General features: G+C 39.3%; 1 protein-coding gene and 1 long non-coding RNA gene across 5 annotated transcripts in view; one reads left to right on the top strand and one right to left on the bottom strand.

The window, feature by feature from the left end:
• Positions 1 to 408: 408 nt before the first annotated feature.
• LOC101471670 (uncharacterized) lies at positions 409 to 9027 on the top strand. The gene is made up of 6 exons (XR_013100201.1): positions 409 to 861; positions 1630 to 1779; positions 6683 to 6835; positions 7284 to 7394; positions 8044 to 8120; positions 8200 to 9027. It is a non-coding gene; the product is annotated as an uncharacterized LOC101471670 (long non-coding RNA).
• A 1194-nt stretch (positions 9028 to 10221) lies between these two features.
• The window catches only part of LOC101470809 (phospholipase D1), a 50470-nt gene continuing 39838 nt past the window's right edge, over positions 10222 to 20853 (bottom strand). For all 4 annotated transcript variants that reach the window (XM_004574471.4, XM_004574468.4, XM_076888442.1 and 1 more), the window contains exons 19-26: positions 20462 to 20572; positions 20105 to 20193; positions 18952 to 19065; positions 18630 to 18679; positions 17783 to 17917; positions 15963 to 16116; positions 15037 to 15154; positions 10222 to 14777 (exon numbers count right to left, since the gene is read on the bottom strand). In XM_004574471.4, coding sequence (XP_004574528.1) covers positions 14553 to 14777; positions 15037 to 15154; positions 15963 to 16116; positions 17783 to 17917; positions 18630 to 18679; positions 18952 to 19065; positions 20105 to 20193; positions 20462 to 20572 — 996 coding nt within the window. In that variant the 3' untranslated portion in view covers positions 10222 to 14552. The remainder of the gene's footprint in view (positions 14778 to 15036; positions 15155 to 15962; positions 16117 to 17782; positions 17918 to 18629; positions 18680 to 18951; positions 19066 to 20104; positions 20194 to 20461; positions 20573 to 20853) is intronic.

The following is a 20853-nucleotide window of genomic DNA, read 5'->3' on the forward strand; positions in this document are numbered from 1 at the left end:
CTGAATTGACAAATGGAAACATGTTTACAGTCAGATGAACTGTTTTCACTAGCACAGATGGAGGTTTATTAGAGGAGACTTGGCTGTTCTCTACTCGCACTGAACAGGGTTCCTGCAGCTTATTAAAAATCTGACCTAAAATAAGATCTTTAAAATCATCACTTTTTTATTTAGTTTTAGACTATAGAACAAAGAAAAAAGGTAATGCTCATACACACTGAGCAAACAAAATTTCAGTAACTTAATCTCTGATTTAACAGCTATACACTGTTGCAGTCAAATTGTTAAATGTTGCCATTATTGTACTTAAACTTGTAAGTCTTGGTTCAAACTAGAGATGGCACGATACCACTTTTTTATGTCCGATACCGATATCATAAATTTGGATATCTACCGATACCGATATGAATCCGATATAGTGTTTTTTAATCAACAAAACTGTTTTTTTAAATATCTTGCGGCATTTTGTATAAGTTCATACTCAAGTTTAAAACAACAACTACACTAAAGCTATTCTGTTATACCTGTATGCAAAAAAAAATATTTCATAGTTCAGCAATACTGATCAATCTAATAAACTTAAACCTGCACCATCCTCCCTATTCTGGTATTTTAAAGAGCACTTAGCGTAAATATTAAGCAACCTAACTAATAGGGTTAAGCTTAACGCAGGAATGCTTTACAAACATTCAGAGATGAACTTACACACTTGCTTTACTTCTCTCGGGGATAACTTTGTCGGAGATGAAATGCCGGGTTGCTAGCGAAGCTCCAAATGCTATCCAGACCACCGACAGGTCCCGCATGCCACAGCCGCTCTATCACGTGATGCATACTGCTCCGACGTGTTAACGTTCTGAGGTGAGTTACGGCGTGTTGCAAGTTTTGTGAGGTGCTTTCGTGATATTTAATGGATCGGATTACATTTTTTATTTTTCTCTGATATCCGATCCAGTAATTTAGGTCAGTATCGGACCGATACCGATACGTAATATCGGATCGGTCCATCTCTAATGCATACATTTGAATGCTTGTATACTCCATACATGCATGTATACATATGCATGTAGGAACATAATTTCTTTATAGTTTTCCATTACTTAACAGCATAAATTGATATTTTGTTGTTCATACCAGTTTTGTTTTGAGGTTCAAATCCTGAAAATTGGGCCTTCAATTGCATTTTAAAATCTTTGTAAGGTCGTCTCATTAAAAAGTGTTTCAGAGGCAAAGAAGCTAAAAAAAAATTGACAGCACCTTATAAAAACACATTAAATTACATTGTAAATGTAAGTAATTTATGTAGTTTGTAACTTCTAAATAAGTACAAACACTGGGTCACCCTCAGTACCATGCCATAACCTTACCATCTATTATAATAATTTACTATATTATAGAGTTGCTTGCATCATAACTGTGATTTATTTTGGTGTGCACAATGAATTTTCCACTGCTTAAATATCAAATAACAGAATTTGTAACATTTTCCACCACTATTATGAGCCTGAAGGATTAGATGCAAACAACTTCGTTACCTAACTCAGCATACCTGTTTTCAGTGACGCAGGGTGAGGTTTATCAAATGAGGCGACTTGGCTATTTTCCAGATTGAAATTCCTCTTCGTGCAGGTGTTCTATAGGAGTGGCAAAGTTAACTTGGCAAATGATCAAAAATCTCAAGTGTCAAAGAACCAGTTGAAAAGAGCAGAAAACTGAGGACATTTCTGATTTGGCTTTGGGATGTCGGAGGAGAAGCTGAAATCCAAACTACAACTGAGGGTAAGTGCTGACAATAGTGCAGTCAGAGCGGTATCACAGTGTGTTTGTGTAAAGTTTGCTTCCTGTGATTCTCTTCTTTATCAGGAACCATTTTTGAAAGAAGAATGAAACTGTTATTATTAGTTTTATTGCCAGATTTACTAAAACTCTATCATCAGCCACACTTCAAATCCCAGAAAGGCCCAAAAGCCTGAGCTCATAAGTATGTATGAGATGGTTTATGTTACACAATTTGAAACTGGCAAAGTTCAAACCTACTGAAACAGACTTTGGAGTATCAAAATGTTCTATAGTTAAATTACAGGATCAGAGATTCAAGATTTTTATTTGCCATTTGCGCAGAGCTCTCCGGGTCAAGTTACATTTTTACAAGATAAAAACAAAGCAACTAATGGATCAATCATATCAATCATCATGTTTACTATATACAAAAACACTGTACAGAGAGGATGGTAATGCACTTCTTAGTACTGCAAACATAACATTGCACATTTACACAAATCTGTTTCAGTGAGTATACTGCAACATCAGTCAGTGACTTAATCCCAATGTACATTTGAAGTGAGGTAGTGTTGTGTTATTTTAAGTGTTCAGTGTTTTTTGTTTTGCCATCAGTCGTACAGTGCCGGGGAGGAAGCTGAAAAACCTTGTTCTGTGTGTGACGATGCTGACCGATCTGTTGTGTCTCACGTTGTATGTGCCGTTTTTGTGTCGGAGCAGAGGGTGAGCTGGATGGTGTGAGGAAGAAAGAAAGTAATAATTTCTGCAAATCTCATGTTTTCCAGCTAAATCTGTGACTTTTAACATCTTACGCACTAATGTGCATCAGTTTCTGTGGTGCAACAAATGGGTGAAGTTTGTGAACCACAGTTTTGCTTTGTCTGTTTTGCCGTTATTTGTGTTGGGCATTGTGGATCAGCACCTGCCCTCTTTGCTTAAATAAGATCAAATCTCTTTATCTCTGGCTCTTTATAGCCTGATCCCACTTTCAGAGTCCAGAGTACAATGAAGCAAATTCAACTTTTCCAAGGTTTCTTTTAATAATAATAATGGATTGCATTTATATAGCACTTTTCGAGACCCTAAAAGCACTTTACAGTTGCACTATTCATTCACACACTGGTGGAGGTAAGTTACAGTTGCCACAGGACAAATTGACAGAAGCGAGGCTGCCATATCACACCATCAGCCCCTCTGGCCAACACCAGTGGGCAGTAGGTGAAATGTCTTGCCCAAGGACACAACAACCAAGACAAACACAGCTGGGGATCGAACCAGCAACATTCTGGTTACAAGAGGAGCATATCAACCCCTGAACCACTTTTCCATAGATGGCTTTACTGACCTACCTTAGTTTTGCTGTGCAGCTCCTTTTGTAATCTAGCTAACTCAGTTTTGTCTGCTGCTCAGTGGGAACACTAAATTACAGCAGTTCAACGAGCTTTTCGTGACCTGTGGTGCACTCCCACGCTTCTCTTATTTCTTTAAAAGTAAAACCTACACAGGTGCACATCCACTCAAAATTTGTACTTAGGAATAAAGTTGCTTCTAAGAGAGTTTTGTATCGGTGAAAGACAAAAACCTACAACCAGGCGTTCGTGTTACCTGTGCAAAAGATGGTGACGACAACTTTTTCCAGCAATGCGATTGGAAAATATAAATGCTGGGAAAAAAGTAGAAATTCTTGTGGCTATAGGAAAATCATTATTGATTTCTAAAGCTGGACAAACATGAGGAATTCAAATGAGAGCAGAGGAAAGAAAGGCAAGCTGCGCTTAATTGTTCAGCACCTTTCAGACACGAGCTCGACATTCTTTACATAACCTGAGGTGGAAAATAATGATCTTATCTAGAAGAAGCACGAATGGGATGGATGGAATTTATGTGAGAGTTTAGGCTTGAGTTTCCGTGACAGCCTTCGCTTTAAGAGTATTATTTGTTTTGTTTTGTTCTTTTTTTTTACTTCTCTGTCTGGAAAGTTAAGTTAGGGGCGTGGCCAATTGGATTAACACTTGTCCTAACCAGACCTGGACTGGCACCTTTTTAATGTGATCTTTTAGTTTATTAGGGCCCGAGCAGTGAGAGTGCGAATTTTGCACACATGTCAGGTCTGGTGAAATATTTTGTATTTTAATGGTTTTACATATGAGCATTGGAAAATGGCTCTGGAGCGCCACCTATGCATTGTTAAATGCAGCCCTACGAAAACATTGATTGAGCTACATGAATGTATTTTGGCACACACGTGTATCATGCTGTGACGGACAAAAAGTCAGTGGGACCACTGACGCAAACACAACAGGAAGTCCGCCATGTTGGATTGAAGGTGACATTTTGGCTCCGTTTTTCCCATTTCCACGTCTCGTACTTTTGCGAACTCCTCCTTGGGATTTGATCGTATAAGCTTCATATTTGGTCAGTGTCAACTACACACCTGGGCCATGTTAAATTGCGGAGCTTTTGAGTTTTTGGGATACGGCGTGATCGTGGCGCCACAGCGAATTTCGATGATTTGCCATCAAAATCTTATTGCCTCTCATTCTTTCATACATTGTGCGATCTGGACCAAAGAGCACACATATGATAAGGCTCCAGCCCTGAACAAATTTCAACTGCCATATTTGACATCAAGTAGAGCGCCACCTATTGGGAACAGGAAGTGTCATGTTTTACACTTTGGGGTACAGTATATTGATGGGTAACATCTGCAGCCTCAAATTTTTCCAGGAAAGCCTTAAGGAGTTGGTCTTGGGTTACAATGAAAACTGTGAGTTTTTGTGAAAGGGTGTGACCCCAGCAGCATGGCGAACTTTGATGTCACACCATGAAAAACAAATTAGTATAACTCAATAAAATCCAGTCAGTACCAGACTTTACAGGCATGATGTCAGACCCGCCCTGAACAGATTGATGTGCCCATTGTCAGGAATACGCAGAACGCCACCTAGTGGCAACAGGAAATATCATGTCTTTTATTTTGTTGCACTGATTTTTACAGGTTCATCAGGTCCACCTCAAAAGCGGTGGATATTAACATCAGTTCCTCGTGATGCTTCAGTGAGAAAATTGTGACTTTAAACTGAACAACGCACCCTGGTGGCAACGCGGTTCATGATGAAAGATGAAGTAGCTTTAGAGGGGCTTGGAAAGTTTAAAAGCTCTTGAAATTTGACGCACACCTCCAATGTGATGAAGTCTTCCTTGTTATGTGATCATTTTCATGGAATATTGGAAAATGGCTCCACAGCGCCCCTTACAAAATTTCAAAACATCAGCCCCTGCTCTGCGTTTCATCTATGAGTCTGAGACCTGGTAAGCTTATTGAAGATATCAAGATGTACAAAAAAGTCTCTTGGAGCAATATCCCAAATCCAACAGGAAGTCAGCCATTTTAAAATTAAAGTGTCATTTTCGCGACATTTTCCCCTCTTTTCAGGCCTCATACTTAGACGAACTCCTCCAAGGGATTTCATCAAAATGACGTGATCTCCGGTGCAGGGACTCTAAAGACCTTTGTGATATTAAATTGCGACGCTTTTTACGTTTAGGGAAACGGGGTGGTCATGGCGGCACGTGGAGTTTCAATCACTCGCCAAAGAGCAGTAATCTGCTGTCACTCAAAAACACAATGCCCAGTATCTCCCAGACATCGCAGGCTGATTTCTCGATTTCTCAGTAATAGTTAGAGCGCCACCTAGTGGGACGACTATAATCATCATTGAACAAGATGAAATTTTAGCTCGTGGTTCTACGCATGAATTCCATCAATGTGACATCAGATCAGACGTGATGGGTGTAGGTGTTGGGTGTGGCTCGATGCGCCGGGGTGCGATGGCCCTCATAACGCCTCTTGCAGCTTTAATTATAAATGTAACGGAGAAAAATGGAGCATCTAAGAAATAACAATTTGCAACTGATGAAAATATAAAAGTATAAATATAAAAATATCAAATGAATATAAAATTGCTTTTGTATGGGCTCGTGTTTACTGACAGTCATGTTTCCGACCACCTGTTTAAATTTTGTGTCTGAAGAAAACGTTGTCCAGGGTGAAAGCAGGTGTGGGAACTTAATTGTGCTGTCAGTGAAAATGAAACAGTTTCTACTTGTTTCTACCTGATGCATGACCAAAGAACTCTGCTCTTCATTCATCTGTGTAAAATGAAACGGACATTTTGTGTGTTGACTTTTTTTTTTAATGTTTTTTTCGTTTGTTTGTTTAGTTTGCTTGTAGTCTCTCGTAGAGCAGTTCTGGCCTCCGCAGCCCATATTTAACACCCCTGCTCTGAATCATTGCAGTCAGTGAGTGTGACGCTATCAGTGTGAAGTACTTAGCTGCCTTTACTCAGTTACTCCTCTGTTTTTTTTCTATTTTTTACATTTAATATGTTAAATGCAAAAAATAGAAGAAGAAAAAAGAAGATAAAAAATACAGTTGTTGTTTCGGCAGGCAGCACGGTGCTGTGGTGGTTAGCACTGTTGTCTCACAGCAGGAATGTCCTGAGTGTGACTCCACTGGCTGGGTCCTCCTGTGTGGAGATGGCATGTTCTCCCCATGTGTCCAAAAACATGCCTTTAGTGGGGTTAGGTTAATTGGTGATTCTAAATAATAATGAAAGGGCATGCATATAAAAAATATTATTAATAAACCAACAAAATGTATTTTTTTTTTAAATGAATAACTACATGGATGAGAATGAATGGTTGTCTCTTTCTATGCGACGGACGCAGCTTTATCTCAGAAATACTTAGATGCTATGCTGTAACTATAATTATTCGTGGAGCTCATAAGATGTAATGAATGTTTGAAGTGGTTCCACATTCTTACAGACTAAACCATCTGCATACTTTCTCTAACAGTGAACAGTTTTGCTCAGTTGTTTATCTTCCTGATCTCATTCAGGTGCTTTGAACCAGTCAAAATGGCGCCCCGTGAAGGATACCAGGATGGAAACATTGCAGAGAAGCACATAGCAGAGACTGGAGCGACCAGCTGGTCCACATTCACAAAGCGTCCCATCAGTCGGTGCTTCAGTTATTACCACAAACATACAGAGTGAGACAACATTTAACATTCAGCTGTTACAGTGACACGAGAAGCTGGCTGTTCCGAACGTGGATCCGTACATGTGTAAAATCACTTAATACCAACCAGTCTTGAGAATAAATGCACTAAATGTAAAGGATGATTAAGAGCTGGTGGTCACAGTGCCCGTGCACGATATTCTTGACTTTCTATTTGAAACTATCTGCAACTGACTATAGATTGATGCCAGCTGTATGTAGAAAATGTCCCAAAGAAGTAACATGGTGCAAACTGTTAAATATAGCTTATAACTTCTAAGTAATAAAACACAAACTTGTTTCAGTTCAGCACACTCCGAGGGCAGCTGCTAAATCCTCAACCCTCGAATGACTGACTTTATTGATCTTCTGTACTTTTACTGCAGCCAGGCTACATTTTTCTCTTTTAGCCAAAGTGACTGAGTGAATCTGTCTTTCAGTGATGAGCTACAGATGGACGCACCGAAGTTTCCCACAGCCAAGTTTCTGCTGATGAAACACAACTGCAACCAGGAGCTGATCGGATCTAAATTGGAGAATGAAAATGTGAAGTAAGCATGATTAAAGGTGCCTTAATTCCCTGTCTTTGTCTTGCTTTCTGATACCTTTATTAAGAAAATGCTAGCTGGTCTAAAATTAGAGGTAACTCCAAGTGTACAAAGTTCATGAAGCAAAACAACAACCAAACTCCAGCAAACACCAGGATCAAACAGGCACAAAGTCAAAGTAAAATAGGACGTGACCTAAAAAGGGTTTGAGGACAAGATTCAGTGTGACTCTGTGGGGAGACTAAAACATAATACAAAGAAAGAGATATAAATACAAATCTCAACCACTCTTAACTAATACAACAACTCAGTGCTGATGGCTGCTCCTCCCTGAGCCTGGTTCTATTGGAGGTTTCTTCCTGTTAAAAGGCAGTTTTTCCTTCCCCGCTGTCGCCAAGTGCTTGCTGTGATTTTCTTTAGGATAAATTACCTTTTAGTAGAAAGTCCTGTTGTGATTTAGCGCTGTATAAATAAACCTGTACTGAACTGAACTTTCTTCACTGTTTGCTTAGTTCACGTGTTTCCCTGTTGTTTTCAGATTTTGTGCAATGCTAAGCTAACCGGCTTCTAGCTGGAACGTCATATTGACAAACTGCGTTGTGTAACAGTTTCAGTGCACTGTTTATAAATGCATGACTTCTTCTTTTTACAGAACTCCGTGTGTGAGGACAAACAGTAGAAGTTTTCCCCCCGATTTATAGAGTCCAACCTGAACCTTTGAAAAGACACGTAAGTTTACTTCCTCCTGATCACATTAAACCATGTTGTCTTTTTAATCATATATGCATAATGGAAATATATTTCACAGGTCGATCGATTCTTGTAAATCTCCTGCCAAACTCAGAGGGGCATGAAAAGCGAGACTGCCGTTACAGTTGCTGTAAAAAGTAACTAGAAAAAGACGTAAATGCCAACAAAAACAGAGGTGATGCTGTTCAGTTTTGATTGTGTAGATTGTATTTTTCTACATCTGTATTCTCAAGTGTCAAACGTGCATTTGAAACACATCCAAGAATTGGGCCTTAAAGGTTTATTTAACACTGTGAATGCAAAGATAGAACTGGACCAACATGCAGATGACCTGTAGTTATTTAAAGCCTCTGTGGTTTATTTCCATAAAATATGTAAAAACCTGTGAAGTACTGCAGGTGTCTCTTTATGGTGGATAGTCTTTGATACCAGGGTCACGGTTTCCTACCAACAGATTGATTTCCATCATCTTTCCTTATAAGGCAGTGTTGGATGTTTGTTTGTTATGTGTTTTTCATTTCATGTCAACAAATTCCATAAGAAGATTTCTTTAATACTTCAGGTGATTGCTGTGAGTTTTATCAAACAGGGAGAATTTGTCAGTGCTCACTTTCACATCTGGAGTAATCCACATCTGAGTTTTTTGACAATGATCAGCCCAGCGTCACAGAGGAGTGAGTGTTTATGGGCTTCTTATGGAATTTAAATTGTAGCCATCTGAACGTTTCCACTCGATTTCTCTGATATGCCGTTTTTCTTTCATAGAGTTTGTTTGTTCTTGTTGTGGATCCAGTTCAACTGATGTTTGTATTGCGCATCACAGTTTTGTTCCATTTGACGGGAGATTTTTAAAAAGTAGTCATGTAAATAAAAACATTTAAACTGGTGTGTGTCACAGTAGATTTGAGTAAAAAGAAACTAAAGCATTGGTTTGTAACAGGGACTCAATCTTAAATGAGCTGTGGGTCCCTGCTGGCCACTTTAGTGCTAAAGTAGTACAAATAAATAAGAAAACATCCAGAAATCCAAAAATGTAGTGTTTTTCTTTTCGCCGTTTCTTTCATTTTAAACTGCAAATGTAAACTTGTATTTTGCCTTCATATTAAATCATTTTTTGCTTTTTAAAGAAGAACAACAAACAAATCCCCCTAACAAAAAAAGCAGCTTCAAGGGCCAGATTGCATTGTATTCCTTCACATACACGAGCCACAAGTAGGGGTGATTTTCTTTAGGATAAATTACCTTTCAGTAGAAAGTCCTGTTGTGATTTAGTGCTGTATAAATAAACCTGTACTGAACTGAACTTGTGTGTTTTCCTGGTGCTTTCAAATTTTGTGCAATGCTAAGCTAACCGGCGTCTAGCTGGAGTTTGAGACCCCTGGTTTGAAAGAAAGGATTTTTTTTTTTTAAGTAACACTTCCATCATGTGACAAAAGAAAGGCAGGGAAACAGAATGAAATGATTAATATTTAAACAAGTTTCCAAACATTTACCAATAAATGAAGCCATAAAACTACTCACATTAATCACATTAATTTCAGCATTTCATGTTATGAATTTAGCATTTTTGTCAGTTTTAAAGACATTTGTGCATTTTATAACTTTGAGAAATAGATGATGAGAATTTAAAAATGTATACCATGTTATTAAGAAATAAAAGGTGTTTTTAAAATGTATTTAAAATGTATTTTTCTACAGTGGATTCTTAGCTGGACGTTCCCATTTCACAAACTTTAAACTTTCCATTTTAATTACAGGAAAAAAAATGTTAATCTTTTATGAATAAAAAGAAATATTGAATTTCATTCAACAAAAAAGAACAATTGTGATATCATGAAAAAATATGTATTTCCATACAAGGGTTTAAATCCTAAAGAATTAGACTTTGATAATGAAAACATTTTAATATTTAACATCGTAGGTGCTGAACAGCCCATATAGATCCAGCACAGTGAGTGCTTGTGCCTCTGTGTAGATTGACAGAAAACTCTAAAGAAGATGCTACTGAGCGTCTCAGTATAAGTCTGAGTTGAACTGAACTAAGGAATCACTGAACAACATGATCAGATGCTTTTCAATGACTTGTTAACACCTCATTTATTTAATCCATCATTTCAAAAAGCAACACATGATGTGCAGATCACTTTAAGGGGCTGCCACAAAGAAACAAACTGTGCAAATAGTGCATTTTTATAGAGATACAGCAAAAACAAAGGCAGACGAGAGAAAAGCTGAGATTCAAAGAACACGAGCAAACAGTCAGATTTCAGATATATTTCTGTGTTTAAGTTGATTGATTTGAGCTCAGCCTTTTATATTTTAAGCTTCTGATTTAGATTTAATCTGATATCACAAAAGCTGAAAAGGTGAGGAGCTGAGAAAGCGCTGGACCAGGAGGTAGAAACACAGGGAGGTAGAGAGGAAGACTAAACAGAAAGAGCACACTTAAGGTCCAATTTCCAACAACATTAAAGTATCAGGTCTATCTTACAGACAGACACACGATTAGCTTCAACAATGGCTTTAAAGAAAACTGTTCAGCTTATAAAGTTCACACGTTTGTCCGTGACGGTTTAATGGCAACGAGCTGCTGTCATGCTGTCAGCTGCAGTCAGTAAAGATCCTTACATTTCAAATTTACAGCACAAAACAGCATCATGCAGAGGAACAGACCAACGAGGAAGACACTAATAGTGATGCTGCGTTCCAGATGTGTTAGAAGATCAGAAGATTCTGATGCATGAGGCTTCATGCATCAGAATCTGGTTAATCAGAAGGTATTTAACTGTAAATATTCCAAACCTGCAATAATATCTTTTGGCAACTTGAGGGGAGCAGAAACAAAGTACAAAGACAAAGCTGGTGTAATATCTTCTTGATAACGCACTTAAAGACATATTTTCCACAAGGTGAAGCCATGTTTGCATCCACAAAAGTCCTCTTTTAATCACCAGAAGTTAGGGCTGATTTGAGCAATAAAAAGGTTAAAACTGAAATTGTCTATTTTGACATGGACATGGTCACGGTGATATTTACCCAAATTTTGACATAAATCAGTCAAAGTCCACAAAGTCAATATGAAATCATGAAAGTCTTGTGGTCTGACTTCGTCGCACTTTACACCAAAGTGCAGTTCTGTTCCAAATAGGACCAACACTTAATCCAATTTCAAAGGAACGCCACAAGCATTGAAGGCTTTTGTTTGTTGGATTCTCCTCAACTCTACACAGACTATCCAAGTAGCCGATCAGTATAGTGTTACATGTAGCAGCTGAACTGTAAGAGGCAATTCTTAGAGTAGGTGGAGACCAAATATGCAGCTGAAAGAGTGAAAGTTTGACTTTTGGGGTGAATAGTTGATTCAGGATTGTGAAAATGTGACAGAAGCTACTCTTTTAGATCCCCCATGACTGTTAACACCGGATAATTTAAAATGACTAAAAGGCAGAATGCAAATAGTATCACAAGTATCACAGGCAGACGTCCTGATCTAAGATAAGAGAGCTTTGATTGACTTCATGGTAGCAAAAACATGTGACTGCAGTGTCTCATGGTAGCAACGCTGCACACACAAGTTCACCAAGGGGAGATCTATCCAAGCACCACAGTTCAATCGTTCAGTCAACCAAACATTGGGAATCACCATCTGGAACAGTGACAGACTTTGGCATCATAACTTTCCGAATTAGATTTGATGGATATTCAGCAGGTGAACGCAGTAATGGACAGTCATGTGTCTTTATTCCTGCTGCTTGTCTAAACTGGCAACAGTTTGCAGACACAGTCATCACAACAACTTACTAAAGTGGTAACATGTTGTTCTACCGCCCCCTGGTGGACATAAAACATCCATTATACCAGTGACAAACCAGTATTACCTGTTAATGCAAAGTTAGCCATTGTGGGAAATTTCCGCTTTCTGACACAAAAGGAAATGCAGCAATTTAATAAACTCTTCATGCATGCTTCTCCAAAATAAAATAGCTTTGTACAAGTCTATAATTTCCTAATAGTTTCCTGGAAATAGTGACACGTTGTATGAATTGATCTCAATAACTGGAGTCTTTCTAAAAGTCAACCAATGAAAATAATTTATTACATCTAGAAAAATGTTCCCAATTACACACAAGTAATAAATAAATATTTATTATTATTTAAATCCCCCAATCACCAAGTTACAGTAGTGGTTTCCAGAAAATTATTATTAGGAAATTAGAAACCAGCAACATAGAGCTATATCAGTACAGCTGGTATAAACGTAGGTCACTTGAGGCTTAAGTCATGCAGAATCCACAGTATGAGGAATGTGTGTTAACATCAGCGTACAGTCCGTCATCTTTGGCACGTTTGATTTCCTGTTTGACATAAATATTAAAAGCAGCCACATGAGACAAGTTTAAAAGGAAAACATGTGCAGAGACGCCCGACAGCTCGATCCGGCTCTTCATCCCCGCCTCTGCTCTGCTGGATTTAACGATTTAGTGTCTTTTGAAAGCAGAAGAGTCAGAGCTGGACGTTGCATAGTGTTGTTAGAGAACGGAGGCTCAAGCTGTACTTAAAAAACAAACAAAAAAGGTAGAGTAATAGCTTCACGGTGACAGGGGAATTTCATTTTTTCCTGTAAACACGAGGCCTAGATTTTCAGGCACTGTAGAGTCCATCACTCCCTCTGTTGCTGGTTTGTACGCCCATGTCTGTTGCTTCTGTTCAGAAGCAACCTGTGTGCACATATGAGCTCTGGGAAGCTGTGGAGTCTCTCTCAGTCTTTGAACATCGTAAGGTTAGGTTCATAGATGTTACATCACAGCTGACGCCATGCTGGAGTTGACGTTTACAAGGCTGTAATCAAAACTGCTGTATGTCTGTAACAAAGAGTCAATTCTGGTTTTTGGAGCTACTAAACACAGAAAGTAACACACACCAAAGAGCCACAACATTTAGGTCTGTCCACCTTCTGTCATAAATCAGATGGTGGATAGTCATGTTAAACATGGCTGAGCCCAAAACTCACACTGCTCCAAACCCTCCGTTTATAAAAATGTTTCCACTATTGGCTCTGTATGATGTCACAAAGTGGGGACAGTCATAATGTGGTCACCCCATGCTGTGAGAACAGAAGTCCTGGCAGTTTAAATGAATAACATTTGTAATTTTGATGCAATTAAAGATTCTGCCCCAGGGCCCTGGTATGTATCACGATTTCTGCAGACCAAGCTCATGCACATCTACATGCTACCACCCGTTGCAACAGCAGTGGTCTCCTCCACAAAGCAAAAACTGCCCAGGACTTGAGGTCCATGCCCGACCCTAATGACTGTCCTTTAATAATGTGGGCTGCATTGATTGCTCTGCCTGCTCTGGCTCATCCTGCTGATGGTCGACCAGATTTTAGTGGAGTTTAGAAGTTTTGGCCTCTAGGTGGAGATCGTGTTCCCGGGAAGGTTTTGCGTCATGTTTCATCATGCTGGGACGAGACCGCTGCTGTCAGGGAGTGTTGGTAACATAAAAGGGTGTATGCATTTAGTCTGCAACTATCTTTTGATGGGATGCCAGGACTCAAAGCTTCTCAGCAAAGCACTGTTTTTTCACAAGATGTGATTCACCTGTCAGAAGGTTTAATGTTGTGGCTGCTTGATGTATGTTCAGGTGTGGTCTCGTATATTCGTTTAGAAACTGGAGCTTATTAGAGTTTTTTCAGATTAGTGTAACTCAAACAAATGTGGGTTTGAACAAACACACAAAAGCCTGGTTGGACAAAATTTTAGTTCCTGCTTTATTGACATGAGTATCCAGAAATATTTCTGCCTTAAGGGCAGACATTCCTCTAAAGCTGCAGCTTAAAGCTCATCACAGTAATTAGTAGGTGTTTCTAAAGAATCTCCGATTTCTGTGATTTCCTTGTGTGACACAACCATTTTAAACGGTTTTGACCACACCTGTTTTCCTGTGGCACGCCTGTTGAGGCTGCCAGGTAATCTATTTAAATCACATAAATTGCCTGTTGTCAATACATTTATTTATCATTTAAACTTCATGTATGATTTTATCTATGATTACTTCATTTTTCCAGTCTCTGCTCTCTGTGAACATGTCAGCATTTTTGACATCGGTCTGTGTGTTTGTGGAGAGTCTAAATCCAAATACTCATCACTGAGAACTCCTCATGTTGCCATGATCAGATTACAGTTTAAAAGTAAATGTCTCCTGAGAGTCTCAACTCAGGGAGATGCTGTCTTCTTAACATGCAATCATGAGCTATAATCTATGATGTGAAACAGAGATCATAACATTTAAAAAGCTCCAGCATGACCTCATCTGTTTTTGGTCAGAGCCCCGTCAGACCTCCAGAATGGCGTCAGAGTGTTTTCTATCCACCTTCCACTCAACGAACACAGACGTGCCCCCTCTGCCTCAGGTCCAGACCTCCATGGGCACCATAGCCTCCTTGGAGCCGATGGGTGGAAGCAGGTTTTGTTCAGACAGGAACTGAAGAGGAAACTGAACGAGGAAGCCACGGATCTTCTTCAGCTCCTCCTGAGCCCGAGCCGGGTCCTCCTTGTCCAGGCCGGCCTTGGCCAGGTAGCCCTCCAACTCCATTATGTTACGGACGTCGCTGGATGGCAGACAGCGGAAAACCTGGAGGAGCAGGAGAGAAACAGGAGCTTGGAGCAATTTTTTCATGTCATTATTCAGGATCTATGACTGATTATGTAGTTATAGTATTCCTCCATGACTGTGTGACAGCAAGTGGAAAAGTTCAGCTTTACCTTCAGCTGATATGCTTGTAGTTTTAATATTGACTAAATCATCCATTAAATAATAGAAAACTCATGTAAAAAATATATTTTAGAAAAAGAAAGAAAAAGTTGAGCTGAATACAAAGGAGTACACTCACTCGCTGGTAGATGGAGGCGTTGCGAGCGCTGGTGGACATCCAGACCTCCTTGTAGAAGTGATCGCTGATTGGATCCGAAACATCGATGGTGGGATCTGTGTAAGTGCCGAGGATCGTCCTGATGGACACAGGAGGAGGGTGAGACACACAAAGATATACTGAACAATATAATAAGTAAAAACAGAGCAACAACCTGCTTTAAAATCTTTACATTTCATCATAACATTAAACAACCGAGAGACTTAAAGGGTAGAAAATGAATATAATAGTCATACAAAAATTACACATTTACTTCGAGACAAACTTGAAAAGAATTTAAAAGGCAAATAAGGACTATGTATAAAAATGGATACAATATAGCATAACTTAAAGCTTAAAGGCTGCACTTCAGTCACATCTGGATTGTTTAATTTCATGGATTGAACCACATATTAAGAAGCAGTGACTGTGTGGATGTTTGCACTATCACACCTCTTTTTATCTGTTCTCTGGTTTCTTTTTTTCTTTTTGAAAGACAACAATGTAACTAACTAATCAGGATCTAGATGTCAGTATGGATGCAGAAACTCAAGTCGTGCGTGATGTGAAGGGAAATTTACAAACTGGCAGAGGTGTGCAGTCTGAGACTGTTTGAAAGTCTGAGAAGTTTGAAATCTGCACCCAGTGAGAGGTGGTGAAGAGCAGAATCCATGTCAGAAAACAAGGAGGTTAAGAGAGCAGTAATGCACTAATATTAAATGAATCTGAAAGAAGGGTTTTGCCTCAAACACGCTCCTTCAGGCTGGGACTGAACCTCCCATTCTTTCACCACGTTAGCGTTGGACAGCTGATTTGAGAATGTATGTTTCCAGTTATCATCATCATTAAATAATCAGTGTTTCTGTCAAATAAGCCTTTCTAATGTGTAATTGCACATTTTTCAGTACTTGAAGCACTCGAGCCGGAGCTGCAGGGCGTATTTTCCCGCCTTGTACGGCTCTCCGTCCATCACCGAGTCCACCATCTCCGAGTCCTCCACGATCACCGCCACCTCACTGTCCCGCTTTCCCAGCATGCTCCGGTCGTTGATGTTGGCAGAACCTGAAGAAACCGAGGATCAAACCAGGCGTCAGGGGACAGAAAGCACCAGCAGGGGGCGCTGCAACACTGGATTTTAGACTGTTTAGGTTTCTGCTGTTCAGGCTGTTTGCAGCTCTCTCACAGCCAGTTTGAGTGTACTGGAGGTTTTCACTTCACTTTATGTTAGAATCACATCCTAATCATAAGACCTGCAGCTAAACAAATACATTTCACTAAAACTACCACGAGACACTAAAAGACTTAATTACAATTAATTCAACAGGAGAGTTTTTGTTAAATAAAAGTTTACTTTTACTTTCTTGTGCTAATTCAGCTTTTTAGGGAAATGTTTTTCTTTTAAACTTGTCTTTGTGAGTGTGGGCAAAATAAAAGCACCAACTTTCCATTTAAAAACAGAGAAAAACGCATTTATTCCTAAATTTACTTACGATGCAAACAGCAACAAAACAGTCAAGACATCAGCAACATATCCTGACAGTATTATAGGATGCTGACACTGTTCAGTGGTCAAGAGTTACTGCCAACTATCACCTAAGCTTAGAGATGATTCACAGAAAAGAGATCTTGAGATGAAGTTTGGAGGAGGAAGTTCTGCTCCCTCAGATTATCTCTTTATTCTGGCCGAGTATTTTTGTTATTTTAACCATCACTTCCCCACATTGTCAACCAATATTTATAATACTGATGTCACCACATTATCAGATAATTCTGCCTTTGAAATCTACTGTACTAACTCTCCTCCCCATCACCACCACATCCGTCCGGGTGTCAACGACTCTCAGATTATCCGTACACAACACTCTGGGCCTTTCTTATGAAAACATCTGAGAAACTCAATCATTGCCTCCCAAATTAACCCATCAGTCTCATTTTATATCTCGATATATAAAAAAGTGGCTTTAGATGACGCCACTTGTGGCCACAAGTGGTGCCCTCCCACAGTGGGTTTAAAACCTGAACTAAAACCTCGAGATTTTAATTCAAGCGCCTGAAACTCTGAAACTGTCCACAGTAAGAAGGTAACATTTTTAAACAGCATCATTTAATATTAAAACAAACAAACAAAAATGTAATACCCTGCGTTTGGTTGTTTACATGAAATGATCCTGATGATTTTATAACACACAAACCAAGAAGTCAAATCTAAGGAATCCACTTCAGTAATTTCCTTAGATTCACTCATTTTTGTCTTTTACTTCAAACATTTATTTGCAAAAATAAGAAAACTTATTGTCTTTTACAGCTACTATGACATCAGTGATCAAAATAATGTATAAATTATACTATTTATTGGAAATTCTGTAATTCTGAATTAAATTATTAAAACTCTTATAGCAATTTCCAAATAAAACCAGAGTTGTGGAAGCACGCGTCTTTAAATGAACTTATAAACCGAATAGATCATCAGCTTCCTGTAAAGCACAGCATCTTCCACTAATCTGCACAAAAGACAAACTCTCATCAGAAACAGGTGTTTGATTTCATCTCTCTCCATCTTTGAAAACGGTCTTATCTTGTGGAAACTGAGTCGTGACTTTGTTTTGAACCATTTTAAAAACATCTAAAATCTTCTGACACGTCTCACTCTGCAGCTCTCATTTCTCGCTTCTCTATTATACATGTTCAGGGTGGAATTTAATTCCTATACTCAGTTGAAGCTGCTCACCGATGACGACGGTGTTGTCGTCCGCGATGAGCATCTTGCTGTGGACATAGATGAGCTCAGTGACGAGCTTCCCCTCCAGATCAGTGTGAGTCCTCAGACCAGCGATGGAGATGTAGTTTATCCAGTTATCTCCCACTGCAAGCAAACACCACACAGTTACAATCACATCAGTATTTTAGCAGTTTGGGGGTTTTGATCATTGAAATTGTATAGAAAGAGCAGAAAATCCACACCGTCACCTAGTGTTTGCTCATAAGGAACTGACTGATGCGCTTCTCTGGCTAATACTATCGATTATTTATCTTACAATATAAAAGTGTGAGTTGGTGATATACAAATGAAACCGAAGTGAGCGAGGGAACTACGAAATGTTCAAACTGACTCAGGTAAGAGCTTCATTGCTACAACTACAATTTACAGGAAAACATTGCTGAAGTTACTGTAACTGTAACAATCTACACTGTAACTGGAATCCCATTTTAACACTGCGCTGCAATGACTTGAATGGCATGGACGGTGTCATTTTAGGGATAAAAGGAGTTTCTGGTTACTACACAAGTTAGGACGTAGATTTCCCGCAGAAGTATAAACCAAGCTTTAGGCATTACTGCACAAATATACACGATAAACAGGATTTGAGATTAAAAGTCTACCTAAGATTCAGCTGACTGTAAATAAACTGCTTTTTTCAGAACTAATTTATTAACTTAACCCTACATATGTTAAAGGCTGTGACACAATGATGGAAAATACAGTGCATACAGTGCAAAGAGAGCTCATAGTCCCAACCAGAGCGGCTACGTGACACCCTGTAACCATCAGGGTGTTGCTGTTAGTGCTGACTTACTCTCTTTCTTGAGCTGGGAAATGATGGAGTGGTCTCCTCTGTTCATGGTCCTGCAGGGACAGAGAGACAGAGGAGGATTAGCAGCAAGTCCACATTCCACACAACACAAGGCTCTGTGTGTGTCAGCATGTTTGAACAGGAAGCGCTGCCTGTTTACTCAAGGATGTGGGCGAGAAAAAAATGCTTCAACAAAAAAAGGAACGGAGTGAAGGCACACAGCACCCACACACACGGCAGATCTAACAGGTGTGTGTGTTAAAAGGTAAGGTGTGGCAGTGGTTTAACATGGCTCATTCTTTGTTACTTACAAACACACACACACCTGTAGTTGAAGTGCATGACAGCCTGGATGGCGCTGCCGCCTCCAGTGTTGATGTCTCCTTCAAAGCCCGGCAACAGCGGCGTCACCACATAAACACGATACGTTTTACCCGCCCTAAAAATCACACATAGAAAATCACAACATTTCAGTATATTTATGAAGCTTTTCACAATATTTTAGACTCGTTTGTCTTTATTTGATGACATCCAATGATTGGCAGCTTTTCCCTCAACTGCAGAGTTCGCTACCAGGCTTGACACTTCAGGTGGTGATTAAACATCCATCAACTGTCCATCCGTTTGGCAACCTTATCCAAGATGCCATCAAACAAAGATCAGTGCCTCCAGGACCAGAACATCCGAAATATCCAATAGTTTGGTAGAGGGTTATATTCGCGCTTCACTCATTAAAGGCTATTTTAACGAGCTCAGTAACTTGAGAGGAGGAAGAGGTACTTCAGTCCTTCTAAACATGACTATAAAATCAAAACAATCCTCTAAATAACTGTACAACAACAAGCAGTCCGTGAATTTTCCAGAATGGACATTGTTCTTGTGCACAACTTTGACTTTGAGCCCAGGAAGTTGGTGCAAAAACAGATGTGAAGCATAAACTCAGATAAAAACGTATCTATGCGGGTAAAAAAAACCCACATCTGCTATAGTGTAAATAAAAAGATTTGATTAAGAATTTGAACTTCAGAGTGTGGCCATTTTAAAGATCTTTAAATGAATTATGCATTAATTATGCTACACATGTTTTCCTGCGTATGCATCCACTAAAGCTGGAAGGTTCATCAAAAACCCATCCTAGACTGTTTATAAACTGAAGCCACAGAGACGTCGGGGCAGGTTTGTGTTTCTGCAGGATAGAATAAACTTCCCGCCAGCAAAACATCACAGAGAGGAGAACCAAAAGGAAAGTATCCAAAGAGCTCTTTGACTGTGTCAGACCGAGTTCATCTGTTAAACATGTGGAAGGTACACAGAGCAACACAAACACTGTGTTTCTAGGAAATAATGTCACAATAAACCAGAGCGAGTGTCGAGTCCATTGGAGTGTTTTTACTCTAAACACACAGCAGCCACACAAACATCGACAAACTGTGTGTTCTTTCAGCGTTACGCTGTGTGCGTGTGCATCTGTGTTTTACCTGTACGCACGAATGATGCGCTCTGCAATCGCGTCTCCTATCTGGTTGAAAACATATTTGTTGTCGGCACAGCTGATGAAGAACTGATTCTGGGAGATAAAAACAGAAACATTCTTATATCCTGTACAAAGGTCACAAATATTTTCTGCACAGTGAAGAAAAGCGAAGTGCTCCTATGGATATCAAAGCTTCATGCTGCATACGCAGACCTGATTCTGCAAGAACATGAAGCCAAAATAAGGCTGAAGCTTTAAAAATCAAGTTGGTATCTTTCTATGTTGCAGCGTTTAGAAACAATTTCTACTTTTGTTGTATACTTCTACTACAGGAAGGAGTTATATGTGTAAAAATGAAAACCTCTATGTAGATGAAGTGCTGGCTGTTCTTGATGACGTGAACGTAGGCATTGTGGATGGACTCTTCATGGTATTTGATGCCAGCAGACCAATCTGAAGCTGAGCGCAGGATCTGAGGGAACACAGATTAGCGATGGGAATAAGTCACAGACTCTGTTTCCTGTCACTCAGAGGAAACTTCACAGACAAGATTTATTACCTTTTTATGTTTATTTCAGCTTTTACAAAAAAGCTTGAAACTGTTCCTTGTGAACATGTTTCTATATTTGGTTATCAGCTAGTTGGCATTCCCATTTATTCCCATATTTTGATTTTATTCTGCTCAATTTTTCCATGCTGAATAACCTGATGTGGGTTAGCAAATAAATTACAAACAAATAACTATGTAGAAAA

The sequence above is a fragment of the Maylandia zebra genome, linkage group LG9, assembly GCF_041146795.1.
Source record: "Maylandia zebra isolate NMK-2024a linkage group LG9, Mzebra_GT3a, whole genome shotgun sequence".
In the NCBI taxonomy this organism is placed as follows: Eukaryota; Metazoa; Chordata; class Actinopteri; order Cichliformes; family Cichlidae; genus Maylandia; species Maylandia zebra.